Source organism: Siniperca chuatsi, linkage group LG1 (assembly GCF_020085105.1).
Source record: "Siniperca chuatsi isolate FFG_IHB_CAS linkage group LG1, ASM2008510v1, whole genome shotgun sequence".
NCBI classification, from domain to species: Eukaryota; Metazoa; Chordata; class Actinopteri; order Centrarchiformes; family Sinipercidae; genus Siniperca; species Siniperca chuatsi.
Window position 1 is genome coordinate 34,947,377 of NC_058042.1, and position 14,913 is coordinate 34,962,289.

A 14,913-nucleotide genomic window follows, 5' to 3' on the forward strand; every position below is an offset into this window, starting at 1 on the left:
CCACCCCTAGGGTTCTGGATCATTTCTACGACAAGTTCTAGCTGACCATCGGCCATAACGGCCCAGTTAGACTGCACAACACAGAGTAAGAGCCTCATTAGATAAGACGACCGAGACGTTACTATGGAGATTTTGCCCGCGCAGCTCTAACTGTACCGCGTCTCGAGGAGTCACGTATGCTAATGCTTGTTGTAGCAACACATCAGCTTGCTGTAAGGCTGGGTTGTAAAAAATGCTGTAATCCACTATTCCATCTGCGTTAAGAGGGGGTGGAAAGTTTAACAACTGTCTGATTTGATAATTTGCAAATTGGCTTCGCCGCACAACGTGTGGTTGTGGGGAAATACGAGCACCTCCTTGCTGCACAGGAGGACTGGGTATACTGAGATCGATGTAGTTTGGAGGTGTCTGAGGGTCTGATAAAGTGGGACTTTGTTCGAGCTGGACATTATTTATTCTGATTGTTTCGTCTAGTGATGATTCATTCTCTAACTGTTCAAGGTTAGCGAGAGCTTGATTTAAACCAAGGAGAGGATCTACAGGCTGTTCGGAGCTGTTAGATGTAGCGGCTGTGTCGTTTTTCATTCAAATCATTTTCAGTTAAATCATTTTGAAAACCCAACGCATTCTGGAGATTTTGTCAAGTCAAGTCTGCTTTATTGTCAATTCTTCCACACGTACATTACATACATACAGAGAATCGAAATTGCGTTACTCTCAGACCCCCGGTGCATACAGATAACACTAACAGTAGAGCCTAAAATCTAGATCAAATATAAAATATAAGCTAAAACTATACAGTAAGGGAATACAAAAAAGAGACATAATAAAAAAATAAAATAAAATAAAAATAGGTTGACTAAAAGCAGCGCAAGGCACATGGCAGATAAAGTGCAAACCAGTGAACAAACAAGGTGACAAAGAGCTTATTTTAATTAAACTGACTGAGGTTGTAGAATGGCGTCAGTTCCATGGTGAATGAGGTAGTGAGCAGACCAATGCTACACAAAGTGACTGGTGCATGACATCGTATGTCAGTGGAAGGTCCTGGGGATGTGGGATCGGGGGGGGGTTCATAGTTCAGTGGTGCCTGGGGCAGAAGAGGGACGGGGGGGCAAGTTTGGGAGCGAGTTCAGCTTCCTGACAGCCTGATGGATGAAGCTGTCCTTCAGTCTGTTGGTCCTGGCCTGGAGACTCAGCAGTCTCCTCCCTGATGGCAGCAGACTGAAGAAGCTGTGTGACGGGTGTGTGGGATCACCTGCAATGCAGAGGGCTTTGCGAATGAGACGGGTTCCATATTTTGTGCTACTGGGTCTGTTAAACTCTCTAACAATTCAAGGACATTATTTATTCTGATTGTTTCATTTGGTGATGATTCATTCTCTAATTGTTCAAGGTTAGCGAGAGCTTGATTTAAAGCAAGGAGAGGATCTACAGGCTGTTCAGAGCTGTTAGATGTAGCGGCTGTGTTGTTTTCATTCAAATCATTTTCAGTTAAATCGTTTTGAAAACCCAACTCATTCTGGAGATTTTGTGCAAAACTCTCTAACAAATCAATAGCTAATAGTGTGTGTTGATCCATGACCTCATACAAATCAAACACTTTTAAAAACCTTAAATCAACATCATTGCAATTTATACAGATGATAAAAATCACAGTCTGAAACAGTTTACAAATTGTCACTTTGTGCACCTAACTTCTGACAGATGAGCCAAAGGGCTCTAGACATCAGCTCCAATTGCTGGCGTGTAGTTCTAAAGCACTGAGGACACCTGGATGGTCTGGACCTGGGTCTGTTTGCTAGAGACAAAAAAGAAAACATTAACTTCATAAACGGACAGATTTCATAAACACAGCAACCCCTTAAGGTATGTAAACAAACAGCCAGACCGTGTGTCTGTGTGTGTGTGTGTGTGTGTGTGTGTGTGCGCGCGTGTGCGCATGTGTGTGTGCATGTGCATGCGTGTGTGTGTATGCATGTGCGTGCGCGTGCATGTGTGTGTCTGTGTGTGTGTGTGTGTGAGTGAGAGAGTCACAACTTGCTGTGAAGACAAGAGTAAGGACCAAAAACAGCTGTTTTTACTTTAAGAGAGACTGATGAGAATAACAAAAGCAAAACCCCTAGAATTTATGGCATCTTATTCATATATTAAAAAACACCAAGATAACGCTATAACTCAACCAACGCCGTTAATAGCTTATAACAACAGACAGTCAAATACAACTTATGAGACTCAGCTTTGTAGAAAATTACGTTTCAAAGCAAGGCCTATTTAATTTCACACATATAACTTATCTCTATATTTAAAAAACACCAGGATAACGCTATAACTCAACCAACACCGTTAATAGCTTATAACAACACACAGTCAAATATACCTTGTGAGACTCAGCTTTGTAGAAAGTTAATTTTTAAGCACAGCCTATTTAATTTCACACATACAAAACCATCCGTGTATGCTTATGATGTAAAATGAGAGAAAAGGAACGTACATTGTTCCCTTCTGGGTAATTATTACATTTATACGGCGTGATTGAATCGTCTCACAATGTACTGTAAAACAATTTAAAAAGCAAATAGACTTACAGCGTGCCGATGGAAATCCTTCGCTGGAAGCCCCGCAGGATCTCAGGTGTGGATTCTCAGAACTGGTTCTCCTGTTGTTGCGACCCGATGAGAATCCTGGATCTCTGTCCGCTGGTTGAGGCCTAGACCTCTCCGCGGCCATCAGCGGTTGATTAACGGTTGAGACAGACTCTCCGTGAAATGGCGGTTGTTCTTCAAAATTCTGATGCGGTATCACATCACCTGGATCTCTTCCGGTTAACCGGGCAGCCTCTAAAGAATGTATAATGTTTTGACCGTCTGAGGCATGCCCCGTTGTGTCATCCTGTGGCTGTGATGATGGCGATAAACCTTCTTGGAAATATTGGTCCAAATCGCCCCACAGATCTAGCATGAGAAAAAAGTTTTTGATAAATATTCTGTGTAAGTTTTAGGTAAAAAAAAAAAAAAAGGTAAAAAATGTAGCAACTCACCGGGTAATACCACGTCCTCTGAAAGCACAGATGAGGAGTCAGTATCAGATGAGGTCTCGGATGTTGAGGTATCAGTTGATGACTCTGAAAGATAATTTATAATCACGGTAGGAAATAAAAGTCTTTTAGATATTTCAGTATTAAAAATACATAATGTAGACCTGTACTTACCAGACTCCTCTGCTTGAAGGTTCAGCCCTCCGTTTAGAGTCACTGCAAAGAATGAAAAAGTCCCTATGTTTCTGCCTAAAGGTTTAAACGTGTAAAATTTAGCTTTAAAGATATAAGTAATTTACCGGATGCTTGAGCCATTCTCCGTTGTCAGATTCAGAAGTCCTATTCTCTGCGTCGTCTTTAACTAGTATTTATATCCCCCAATACAGATATATCTGGTGACACAGCACAGAGACCTCTCCACACGCTGTACCTGCTATATCTGAAGCAGTTGGTTATATGACCTGAGCTCCTCCTGGTACACAATACTATGTAAATGCCTAAAGTTCACACTTCCTCCATTCTTCTTGATCTTCACAGGCCGCTGCATTCCATTCCCGGGTGTTATCTGTCACAGTCTGTCTTGTTCTCGTCCTGTCACTTCGCACTTCAGGCTCCCCTTCACTCTGCACTCCCTCACCTGATTATTAATTCCCAGCACCTGTCACCCATCGCACACCTGCACATAATCAGCCACTCTACTCCCTATATATACCCAGCTCCTCACCTCAGTCAGTGTCCGGTCTCGTTCGCTAGAAGGACAGAGCTACGCCTCCTACCTTCAGTTTACCACGGACTCTACTACGACGCTATTCCTGGTTCTCAGTCATCCAGAGCTACTAACCTTCTACTCGATTCCAGTCTCCTGTGGGTAACAGTGCTCACCCGGCTCCGGAGTGTCTTCCGTCTCCAGTGTGTGTTACTCCAGTTCCCGTCACCTCGTGTGCAGCTATCCAGCTCCTGTACTTCACTCCCATCAGTGATCCAAGGGACGGTATCTTCTCTGCTCTTACAAACTCTCTAATTATCTCTGTAATCAATAAACCCTCGAAATCACCTTACCTGTGTCTCCGGGTTGGTCTGTTCCGTAACATTATCAGAGCGGCTGGTCAGTGAGGATATGCGAGTCACCCCCCATGCAATGATCAAACAGTCTATATCAACAGGGTGCCGGCTCTGGCCTGCCAACACATGTGCATACATACATTTCCTATTATGATATTGTGAAACTTTAAAGTATAATCTTTTTTCAATATGCCTTAAGACCATAAAAGAGACATTTCTTGATCTGTCTTCATACAAAGGGACTTCAGAAAGAGCAGGAAACATTGATCCTTTTAGGGACACAGGATGTATAGATGATTGAGAATTGCCTTAGGAAGCTGTATGGTTTCATTTACTCTGTGTGTGAGGAGATTCACGCGCCGATTTCAAACTGTCTTTAGGGTGATGGTATTACAGAGGAAAATCTGACGCCCTCATTCCTTGATCTTCACACAATCTGCACAGGAGTTGCAAGAGATGCTGCATGTAGACATTCATCAACGGATATCTGGACATTTATTCAGCTTCAAAACTTTAATCATTTATTTTTTTAGTTCACATTTTCACAAAATTATTGCCTCACGCAAGCTCTTCCTAACCATCCATCCATCCATCCATCTTCTTCCGCTTATCCGGGGCCGGGTCGCGGGGGCAGCAGTCTAAGCAGGGACTCCCAGACTTCCTTCGCCCCAGACACTTCCTCCAGCTCCTCCGGGGGGATCCCGAGGCGTTCCCAGGCCAGCCGAGAGACATAGTCCCTCCAGCGTGTCCTGGGTCTTCCCCGGGGCCGCCTCCCGGTGGGACATGCCCAGAACACCTCCCGAGGGAGGCGTCCAGGAGGCATCCGGATCAGATGCCCTAGCCACCTCAGCTGGCTCCTCTCGACGTGGAGGAGCAGCGGCTCTACTCGAGCTCCCCGTGTGACTGAGCTCCTCACCCTATCTCTAAGGGGGCGCCCAGCCACTCGGCGGAGGAAGCCCATTTCGGCCGCTTGTATCCGCGATCTTGTCCTTTCGGTCACTACCCAAAGCTCATGACCATAGGTGAGGGCAGGAGCGTAGATTGACCGGTAAATCGAGAGCTTTGTCTTTCGACTCAGCTCCTTCTTTACCACAACGGTCCGATACAGCGCCCGCATCACTGCAGGCGCTGCACCGATCCGCCTGTCAATCTCACGCTCCATCCGTCCCTCACTCGTGAACAAGACCCCGAGATACTTAAACTCCTCCACTTGGGGCAAGGACTCCCCACCCACGCGAAGAGAGCAAACCACCTTTTTCCGGTCAAGAACCATGGCCTCAGATTTGGAAGAGCTGATTCTCATCCCAGCTGCTTCACACTCGGCTGCAAACCGTCCCAGTGCATGCTGCAGGTCCTGGTTTGAAGAAGCCATCAGAACGACATCATCTGCAAACAGCAGAGATGAGATCCTGTGGTTCCCAAACCGGACACCCTCCGCCCCTGACTGCGCCTAGAAATTCTGTCCATATAAATTATGAACAGAACCGGTGACAAAGGGCAGCCCTGGCGGAGTCCAACATGCACCGGGAACAGGTCTGACTTACTGCCGGCAATGCGAACACAGCTCCTGCTCCGGTTATACAGGGACCGGACAGCCCTTAGCAAAGGGCCCCGGACCCCATACTCCCAGAGCACTCCCCACAAAGCGCCCGGGGCACACGGTCGAATGCCTTCTCCAGATCCACAAAGCACATGTGGACTGGTTGGGCAAACTCCCATGAACCCTCGAGCACCCGATGGAGAGTATAGAGCTGGTCCAGTGTTCCACGACCGGGACGAAAACCACTCTGCTCCTCCTGAATCCGAGGTTCGACTATCGGACGAATTCTCCTCTCCAGTACCCTGGAATAGACCTTACCGGGAAGCTGAGAAGTGTGATCCCTCTGTGATTGGAACACACCCTCCGGTCCCCTTCTTATACAGAGGGACCACCACCCCGGTCTGCCAGTCCAGAGGCACTGTCCCAGACCGCCACGCGATGTTGCAGAGACGTGTCAGCCAAGACAGTCCCACAACATCCAGAGACTTAAGATACTCAGGACGGATCTCATCCACCCCCAAGCCTTGCCACCAAGGAGCTTGCCAACAACCTCAGTGACTTCGGCCAGGGTGATGGATGAGTCCGCCTCCGGGTCCCCAGCCTCCGCTTCCTCTTCGGAAGACGTGACAGCGGGATTGAGGAGATCCTCAAAGTATTCCTTCCACCGTCCGACAACATCCCCAGTCGAGGTCAACAGCTCTCCACCCGCACCGTACAAGGTGTTGGTGAAGAACTGCTTCCCCCTCCTGAGCCGTCGGACGGTTTGCCAGAATTTCTTTGAGGCCGACCGATAGTCCTCCTCCATGGCCTCTCCGAACCTCTCCCAGTCCTGAGTTTTGCCTCTGTGACCGCACGGGCTGCAGCACGCTTAGCCTGCCGGTACCTGTCAGCTGCCTCGGGAGTCCCACGAGCCAACAAGGCCCGATAGGACTCCTTCTTCAGCCTGACGGCATCCCTTACTTCCGGCGTCCACCACCGTGTTCGGGGATTGCCGCGCGACAGGCACCAGAAACCTTGCGACCACAGCTACGAGCCGCCCGCATCGACAATGGAGGTGGAAAACATGGTCCACTCGGACTCAATGTCCCCAACCTCCCGGGATCTGGGAGAAGCTCTCCCGGAGGTGTGAGTTGTAGACCCTGCTGGCAGAGGGCTCCGCCAGGCGTTCCCAGCAGACCCTCACGATACGCTTGGGCCTGCCAAGTCTGTCCGGCTTCCTCCCCGCCAGCGGATCCAACTCACCACCAGGTGGTGATCGGTTGACAGCTCCGCCCCTCTCTTCACCCGAGTGTCCAAGACACGCGGCCGCCGGAGGTCAGATGATACGACAACAAAGTCGATCATCGACCTCCGCCTAGGGTGTCCTGGTGCCACGTGCACTGATGGACACCCTTGTGCTTGAACATGGTGTTAGTTATGGACAAACTGTAACTAGCACAGAAGTCCAACAACTGAACACTGCTCGGGTTCAGATCAGGGGCCGTTCCTTCCGATTACCCCTCTCCAGGTGTCACTGTCGTTGCCCACGTGGGCGTTGAAGTCCCCAGTAGAACAACGGAGTCCCGGGTGGTGCACTGTCTAGTACCCCTCCCAGGGACTCCAAGAAGGCCTGGTACTCTGCACTGCTGTTCGGCCCGTAGGCCGCCACAACAGTGAGAGACCTGTCCCCACCCGGAGGCGGAGGGACGCGACCCTCTCGTTCACTGGGGTAAACTCCAACACGTGACGGCTGAGCTGTGGGGCTATGAGCAGGCCCACACCAGCCGCCTCTCCCGCCCGGCAACGCCAGAGAAATGGAGCGTCCAGCCCCTCTCGAGGAGACGGGTTCCAGAGCCCAGGCTGTGCGTGGAGGCGAGGCCGACTATATCTAGCCGGTAACGCTCAACCTCCCGCACAAGCTCAGGCTCCTTCCCCCCCCGAAGTGACATTCCATGTCCCTAGAGCCAGTTTCTGTGTCCGGAGATCTGGTCGCCGGCCCCTGCCTTCGACTGCCGCCCAGATCTCTCTGCACCGGCCCCTTACGGATCCTCCTGCGGGTGGTGGGTCCACGGGAGGACGGCCCCACGTCGCTCCTTCGGGCTGTGCCCGGCCGGGCCCCGTGGGGAAAGGCCCGGCCACCAGGCGCTCGCCGTCGGGCACCCACCCCAGGCCTGGCTCCAGGGTGGGGCCCCGGTAGCGCCAATCCGGGCGACGTAACTGGCCTTGATTTTAAATAATCCATAACCTATTTTCCCATTGGCTAACCCTCCCTTTGGTTCACGCAAACTCCGCCTACCCTCCCACATCTTTCCAATTCATTCACACCTCACTCTGCTCCGGACAGACAACAGAGAAGGACGTGTCTTTTGCTCCTGAAAGATTAGATTTTACAGCTGGTAAATTTGTCAATTATTTTTATACTTTTGATACTATTGATTTCACTTAAATGATTGAATTATTTAATCATGTTATTTAATTTACAGGGTTTTTCATTCCCACGCCTACTTTACTCCCATTCGCTCCTGCTCACCACGCATGCTTCACGCTCATTGGCTCCTGCTAACCACGCCTGCTTCACGCTCAGTGGTCCACGCATAAGGCCACTCACTTCTGTGTGACGCACTTCCGGGGGTGTTAATCAAAGGTCAAAGGTCACCATCAATCATTTGTCAATTAAAAAGTGACAGAAGGTATTGTTTATCTCTCTCTATTATATTTTGATTTGCTTAGTACTCCTATTCCTGTGTGCATTGACGTGATAGTGAGCAGCTGTAACAAAAGAGTTTCCCCTCTGGGATCAATAAAGTATTTCTGATTCTGAACTCACAGTTCAAGTACCTCAGCTCCCCAGTCATTCTTCACCTGATAAAGATTTTTTAGTGTGTCGTAGAAAAGGTTTCAGTCGTAGTCATCTGGACACTGTTTTCAGAATAAAGACGTTTCGGCTCCCATCCGGAAGTCATTCTCAATTGTGAAAAAATGGGACAAGAATCTACCTGAGTATCTGTTAATTAGCTAGTTTCACCTGAAACTGACCTAATTGTTTCCAAGATGGCCCAGTAATCAGTAATCATGCCTATTGTTTTCTGGCTGCACCTTCCTCATCACTGTTAAGTACCTGATTAGCATGTGATTGGCGTGACCAAGGTGTTAATACACTGTGATCGTTCTGTTATGAATGGAGCAGTGTACAAACTCGATTCAGACAAAAGCATCCAGAGGCACTATACTGTATATCCATTGCTAGCCCATGAACTTAATTGTCCTTTGCTCCAATTGCAAAGCCATCCCAGAGGCATGTGACTTCTTTGATCTCCAGGAGTGTCTCTACGCTTTCTTTTCCACATCTTTTGTCCACAATCATAAATTACAAGCCTCTAAAGAATAACTAAATTCCTAAACCATTTTTTTCCAGCTGTATATTTAGTAATGCGGTTGATGGATTCAGGACCAAATCTTGACATTTTAATGCAAAGTATTTGAATTCTACAAATTGTGCATAGCGACTGCCCTCTACTGGTTGAAACCAGGCTATTGCAATTGAATTTTGCTATTAGTTGATCTGGTGGCAGGTGACGTATATGGTGGCAGCTTTCATCACCAACCCCCCCTCCCTGCCCCCTCATGTTTGAAAAGTCACATGTCACATGTTTCGCTGCTCTGATTGGTTGTAGGTCTGGGCCTGCGTCTAGTCTGCAGGTCTGTCCAGCGCAACGCACCAGGCTAATGAAACTCATATCAAACAGTCAAACTAGGCAGTGCTGATCAAATATGAATCAAGCTTCTGTTACTGCATTGCCCAATTTCCACCTCAAATGTTTTCAGAAACACATTTTAGTGTGCTGTTTGTGACTAGGCCACTATTTTTGTCCTGCTTGAAAATGGACCAAGCACCGCCCCGCTGAGCACTACGTAAAGGCACATGTTTTGTTGCTCTGAAGAGGTTGTAGGTCTATCTAATTACACTCCCTCCCAGCGCTGCCTATGCCCATACTTTTTTCACGCTCTAGAGACATTTTTGAATTTCCAGGGTAGAGGAACTTCAGCCAAAACTTTGGGGTTTAGGTACTCTTTAAGAAGCAACTAGAGGTAGGGGGCAGAGAACCAGTGCCAGACTGAGTCTGTGAATGCCATTCTACAAAACCTCTCTGCTTTTATCCAGACCTTAGGGAGCATTTCAGCACCTCTAGCTAAGGGACAGGAAAGCAAGCTTTGCAGATTCAGTACCATCTACATGCTTGTCATGTTTCAGACACTGCTCTCAGTAACTCAGGGCCTACACAAATACCTACAGAAAGAAATAGTTGATTTGGTGCAGGGAATGGAATATAAAACGGCAGTTTGAGTACACTCAAAAATGACCAGAACGATGAGAAAGCACATGAAGTGTATTAGAAGACCAAGGCCCTGTGTGAAGATCTTGATATTCATGTTACTGGGACACAAAGGAACAAGCGAAAAAACATGGAGCAGATAATGGAAAGAAAGACAACAGCAGATGATGGAGAGAGAGAGAAGGCAGGCAGCAGCAGATGATAGAGGCAGATGATGGAGAGAGAGAGAGAGAGAGAAGACAGACAGACAACCGCAGATGATGGGGAGAGAACGAGGTCAGACAGACAGCAGCAGCAGATGATGGAGAGGTGAACGGTGCAGCACTACACTGCATGAACTGTATCTGAAAATTGTGTGTGTATATATGTGTGTTTATCAAAAAATAAAAGTCCGGTGAAGATCCCACCGGACCCCCCCTACAAGGCTCTGAATGTCCTCAAATCCTAGAAACGCTCCTTTATGTGATGTGCCTTCCTGTCGTAATAGGGGTTACAGTGGAAAAGATGACAAGTAGTGTGTGGCACTAGGCTTTATATGCGTGATGTCATCACAGCTGTGCTGTGAGATTTTATGCGCTGTATTGCATGTCTCATCCAATAGGAGTCCGGTGTTTAGATTCAACTGAGATCTCGCTTTGGCTTCCACCGGGATCTCACGTCAGTCTTGCACCTAGGTGTGAGTTAACGGCTGTAGGGACATGGTGCCATTCTATTGTCTACTGACTACCATTTACTTAGTTTCTCAGTCAAGCCTCTTAGTGAAGGCTTCAGATTTTCCAGGTAGGCCTGTCTTTGTCTCTCACATGTGGTGAGGTGAGGCGAGGCCCAACATCAGCATTCCCACTAATAAAGATACTTAAGATGCTTTTAAGAAATGGAGCTTTGGTCTGCAACCACACTCCTTGCTAGTAACACTCACCAAAAAAGTGAGAATATCATGCATACACATTTGAGTTTTTCTAATTTAACTTGTTACGATATGTATAAAGAAAGCTGCTTTTGAACTAGGCTCAGAACAGGATGAAAGAAAAGGCATGAGGCAAAATTCCATTTGTCTTTTTTATTGGGCAAAGCTATCTGATGTCTGCTGAAACCGTCAGCTCATTTAAATCAGGGCTTAAAACATTATTGTTTACTGCAGCTTTCAAATACCTCCGATACATAATTTCATTTTTGCCTTTCATATTTAGCCTCTTCAACTACTTACTTGCTTTTGTTTTTATTGACTTTTGAATGCAATTTTTTTTTTAATCCTTAAAGGTGCTATTGATGACATTGATAACATCCAGCCACTAGATGATGCACTCCCCCTCCCCCCTTCCAGTCCAGTCCAGTGGGTGCCAGTTCGTTGCACAACCTGCATATTTCATGGTCAAGTGGAGTGAGACTCAGACTCAGTCATATTAAGTGATGAATCTTTCATCATAGAGTAATTAATTCATTTTGCAACAAATAACCCTACATTAGCTATAGATTTAGGTTACTTTGTGCGGTGGTGTTTCATGTAACATTATCTATGGTAATCTGAGGATATGGCTAGCTTGCTTTAGGTAACCCTTTTTTCCCCCATCATTCCCCAATAATTATAGGTGCCCTATATTGCAACACTTACCGTAAAATGACATTTCAATCATCCTTACACTAGAAGACATTAGGTAAATATTTACATTTTAATCCAATCAAATAGTACAGTACAGTACGTTGTAGGGCTGCCATTAAAACAGTAAAAGTTATCATTAGCTAGTGTTAGTGATAGCGTAGTGTTGACCTAACATTAGTCCAAGTGTTTTCTTGCTGAAAACAAATCTCATAGCGGATTGTAAAAAACATCTGAGCCCCACACAGCAACAGTGGCTACAGGGAGAGAAAAGACGACTGTATGATCATGTCAGTATTTTCAGATTTTAATATTAGACGTGAGTACCGTAGCTGTTGAGCTCAATGCAGCTGGCTACATGGCTAGCTAGTCACAAGTAGCCTACCACAGCGAAGTGTCTCATAATACGTTAGACTGCTATATGAGATGACACCCTCAATAACAGTCACGTTTTGGGTCTAAACACTATAATGAGTAGTATTTACAGTGGTTCTGAACTTTAATTTACCTTCGACATGCCACATTGGTAATATATTGGGATCCCACGTCCACTTTGTTCTTAAATAAGAGCAACCATCAGTCCACCACAATCAACTTTTCCTGCATAAACTTGTACTGGCCCCGGGCCATCGGTTGTGTCGGACCCTGGCCCACTTCTAAATCCCCTCTGATACACATCTTCATTATAACATTACACTGTTTGAGGGAACTAAAACGTTAGGTAACTGGGCGCAACTGTCACTAATACTAATGTAGCTCCTCAGGGACTGATGTTGTTATTTTTCAAATTTTGACTATGGCTGTCGGTAGTTGTTGTTTATTTTGTTTAAATATGCAGAACTGTAATTTTATGGGTTATTGTTGTTCGGACTATTAAGCTAAGATAATAATATGTGCTAACGTCAGTCTCTGTTTTTTTCCACACTAATTGGCAACTATACCACGTGATACCAACGTCATTATACTATTGGCTCACAAGCCTTGTTAGAAGCAGGAACCAAACGTCAGACATCTCACACAGAGATACACAAAACCTTCATTTTGGACCCGTCAAAATCTTTAAAATGATTAATTCATAATCATGTTTTTTTTTAGGAAAAGTGATAATTTTATTCCGCACCTTGCTACAAGCTATGTGGATTTGTATTAATATTTTTTAAATATTTGCCTACATAAAAAATGTTATCTATATATTTGCTTGTTTTCGCCTTTTGTTTTTATTGTCTTTTAAGAGCAATTCTAATGTTTTCTTAATGTCTTATTTTTAATGAATTAAAGGCGGTGTCTGCCTAACACTAGTCTCACCTGAGAAAATTCAGACAAATCTAACATTTGGACTGAAGTGTCTTACAGAGGCTGTAGCAACTGTTTTTAGTAACTGCCTCATTAAAAGAAATGTAAAGGACAAAGGATGGGTCACCTTCACAGCTCTGTGTAACTACAATGCATTGGTTAGTGGCTAAATGATGGACAAACTTGTACTGGAACATGTTTATAAAGACAGTTGTAAATGCTGAGTGTTAGCAGCACTAAATTACTTGTATTGCCAGTCAATGATCTGCACTGTAAACATTACACAAGGTGACCTGGCCATATCCCTCTGCTTTGTCAGTAAATTTACTACTTTGAATTTACCCTCTGCCATATGTGCATTTAGAGGGAAAATCCGACGACATTCACCTACAACAGCGGTATATGTGCGCGGCGTGACCAGTGTTGTTTCAAAGGCTGTTCCCCTGTTGAAATGTGTTTCCCTCCCGTTAGAATTGTGTTTCCCGTCACAACTATTTTTAGACATTTGTATACACAGGAAGCTTTTCAAAAGCGAAAATTATCAGATCTGTGAAGTTGAAGTAAAAAATTTCTACATAAAATATTCATATTTATTTAGGTTGTGATATGTGCATTTGTAAAACAGTTTTACATTTGTTCAAATTGCTTGGTATTTGTGTGTGGATTGGAACACACATTTGTGAGTACCCAAAATTACGCACATATCGTTGCACACATATGTAAATCTTATTTTTCATTTGTAGATCAATACACATTTAGATTTGCAATCTAATTTCTCTCCATAAAACTGTACTTGTAGTAATGTACAAGTGCCACAAGATGGAGACATCTATATCGAGGTACCATATAGGAACCGTGGGAGTCAGTGAATTTTCGACACGATTCTGCAAATGTTCACAATAAAAATTTTGTTAGGAAATTAAGGGATTCTGTCCACTGAACGCTAGAGGGCTTTTTTGTTGAAACGGATACAAGGAGACAAAAATGATGAGGCTTCATACTAAAATATGAGTAAATACTCTTATCAAACACAGGGAATTAGAATTGAAGGCCTGTCTCTAATATATGCCCGTTTTGAAGTAAAGGCCTGCACCCTTTGTAGGTATTAGAGAATTTACAGTAATTGTTTCCTCATTGGACGGGGGAGAATGGGGACGCTGGGAGAATGAAAACAATGATTCAGTTTAGACAAGCTCCTCAGACTAGTTAAATATGCAACCGATCCGAAATCCATGAGAAAGGTGGTTTATAAACACTGAATCCGGGTGAGATGACAGTTTGAATGTGACGCATTGAACATTCATTGGTGTGGACAGATGTTTTATCTGAATGAAGGGATTCGCACTCGAGGATGGTAGGATTAGGTTCATGAGATTTATATCTTTGCCTTGAAGGATTGTTGACCTAAGACAAGTGGATATATTGCTGCATGAGGGATGTATGCCTACCTCGTGAGAGGCTGAAACGGCAGGCCAGAGAATCTTGTTTGGCTTGAGTCTGATTGGATGTGAAGTGCTGGTTTAAAGTGGAGGCAGGCTGCAACATGGAGGCCTGGGTGGCAGTGAGGGACGCTGATGATGAGGCAGATGCTGAAGCATTTTTCCGGGGACTGAAGGCATGCGTAGGAAGCTTGACTGGAATAGCCAGAGACTACATGATAGCGATCAGTTGCCTGCAGCGGAGTATCCTGGAGTAGCAGGGTGGAGGCTGGGTGAGCAGGAGACAAGTAGGAGAAGAGACGTTTCTCCTCTTAGGCTGAGGAATTGGACATCAGCTTGTTAGTGCCAAGAAGAACTGAAAAAGGTAATGTGTGCCATTTGCATCAATCTGACACTGAAATGACAGCTGACAGCAGCAGAGAAAGGAACAGTTTTTAAACTTTGACAGCAATGAGATAATTTGCTCGCAGATGTCGTGTCAAAATCTGATTGGTTTAACTGAAAGTGTGAACGCCCTCAGTTAACTGATTGAGTTGGAAGAACCAACAAAGACAGAGGGAGAGTAAAAAATAAATAGAATAAGCATATTGATAGTCAGTCTTCCTGACTGAACTTACACTAAGCTTCATTAG

General features: G+C 45.5%; 1 protein-coding gene across 1 annotated transcript; it reads right to left on the reverse strand.

The window, feature by feature from the left end:
* Positions 1-312: 312 nt before the first annotated feature.
* On the reverse strand, positions 313-4,773 carry LOC122873229. The gene is made up of 6 exons (XM_044189667.1): positions 3,337-4,773; positions 3,212-3,253; positions 3,041-3,124; positions 2,589-2,954; positions 1,694-1,801; positions 313-1,258 (listed from the first exon to the last, which is right to left on the reverse strand). The coding sequence occupies exons 1-6, from the start codon at positions 3,350-3,352 to the stop codon at positions 1,074-1,076; spliced, it is 801 nt and encodes a 266-aa protein (XP_044045602.1). The 5' UTR covers positions 3,353-4,773; the 3' UTR covers positions 313-1,073.
* Positions 4,774-14,913: the final 10,140 nt, after the last annotated feature.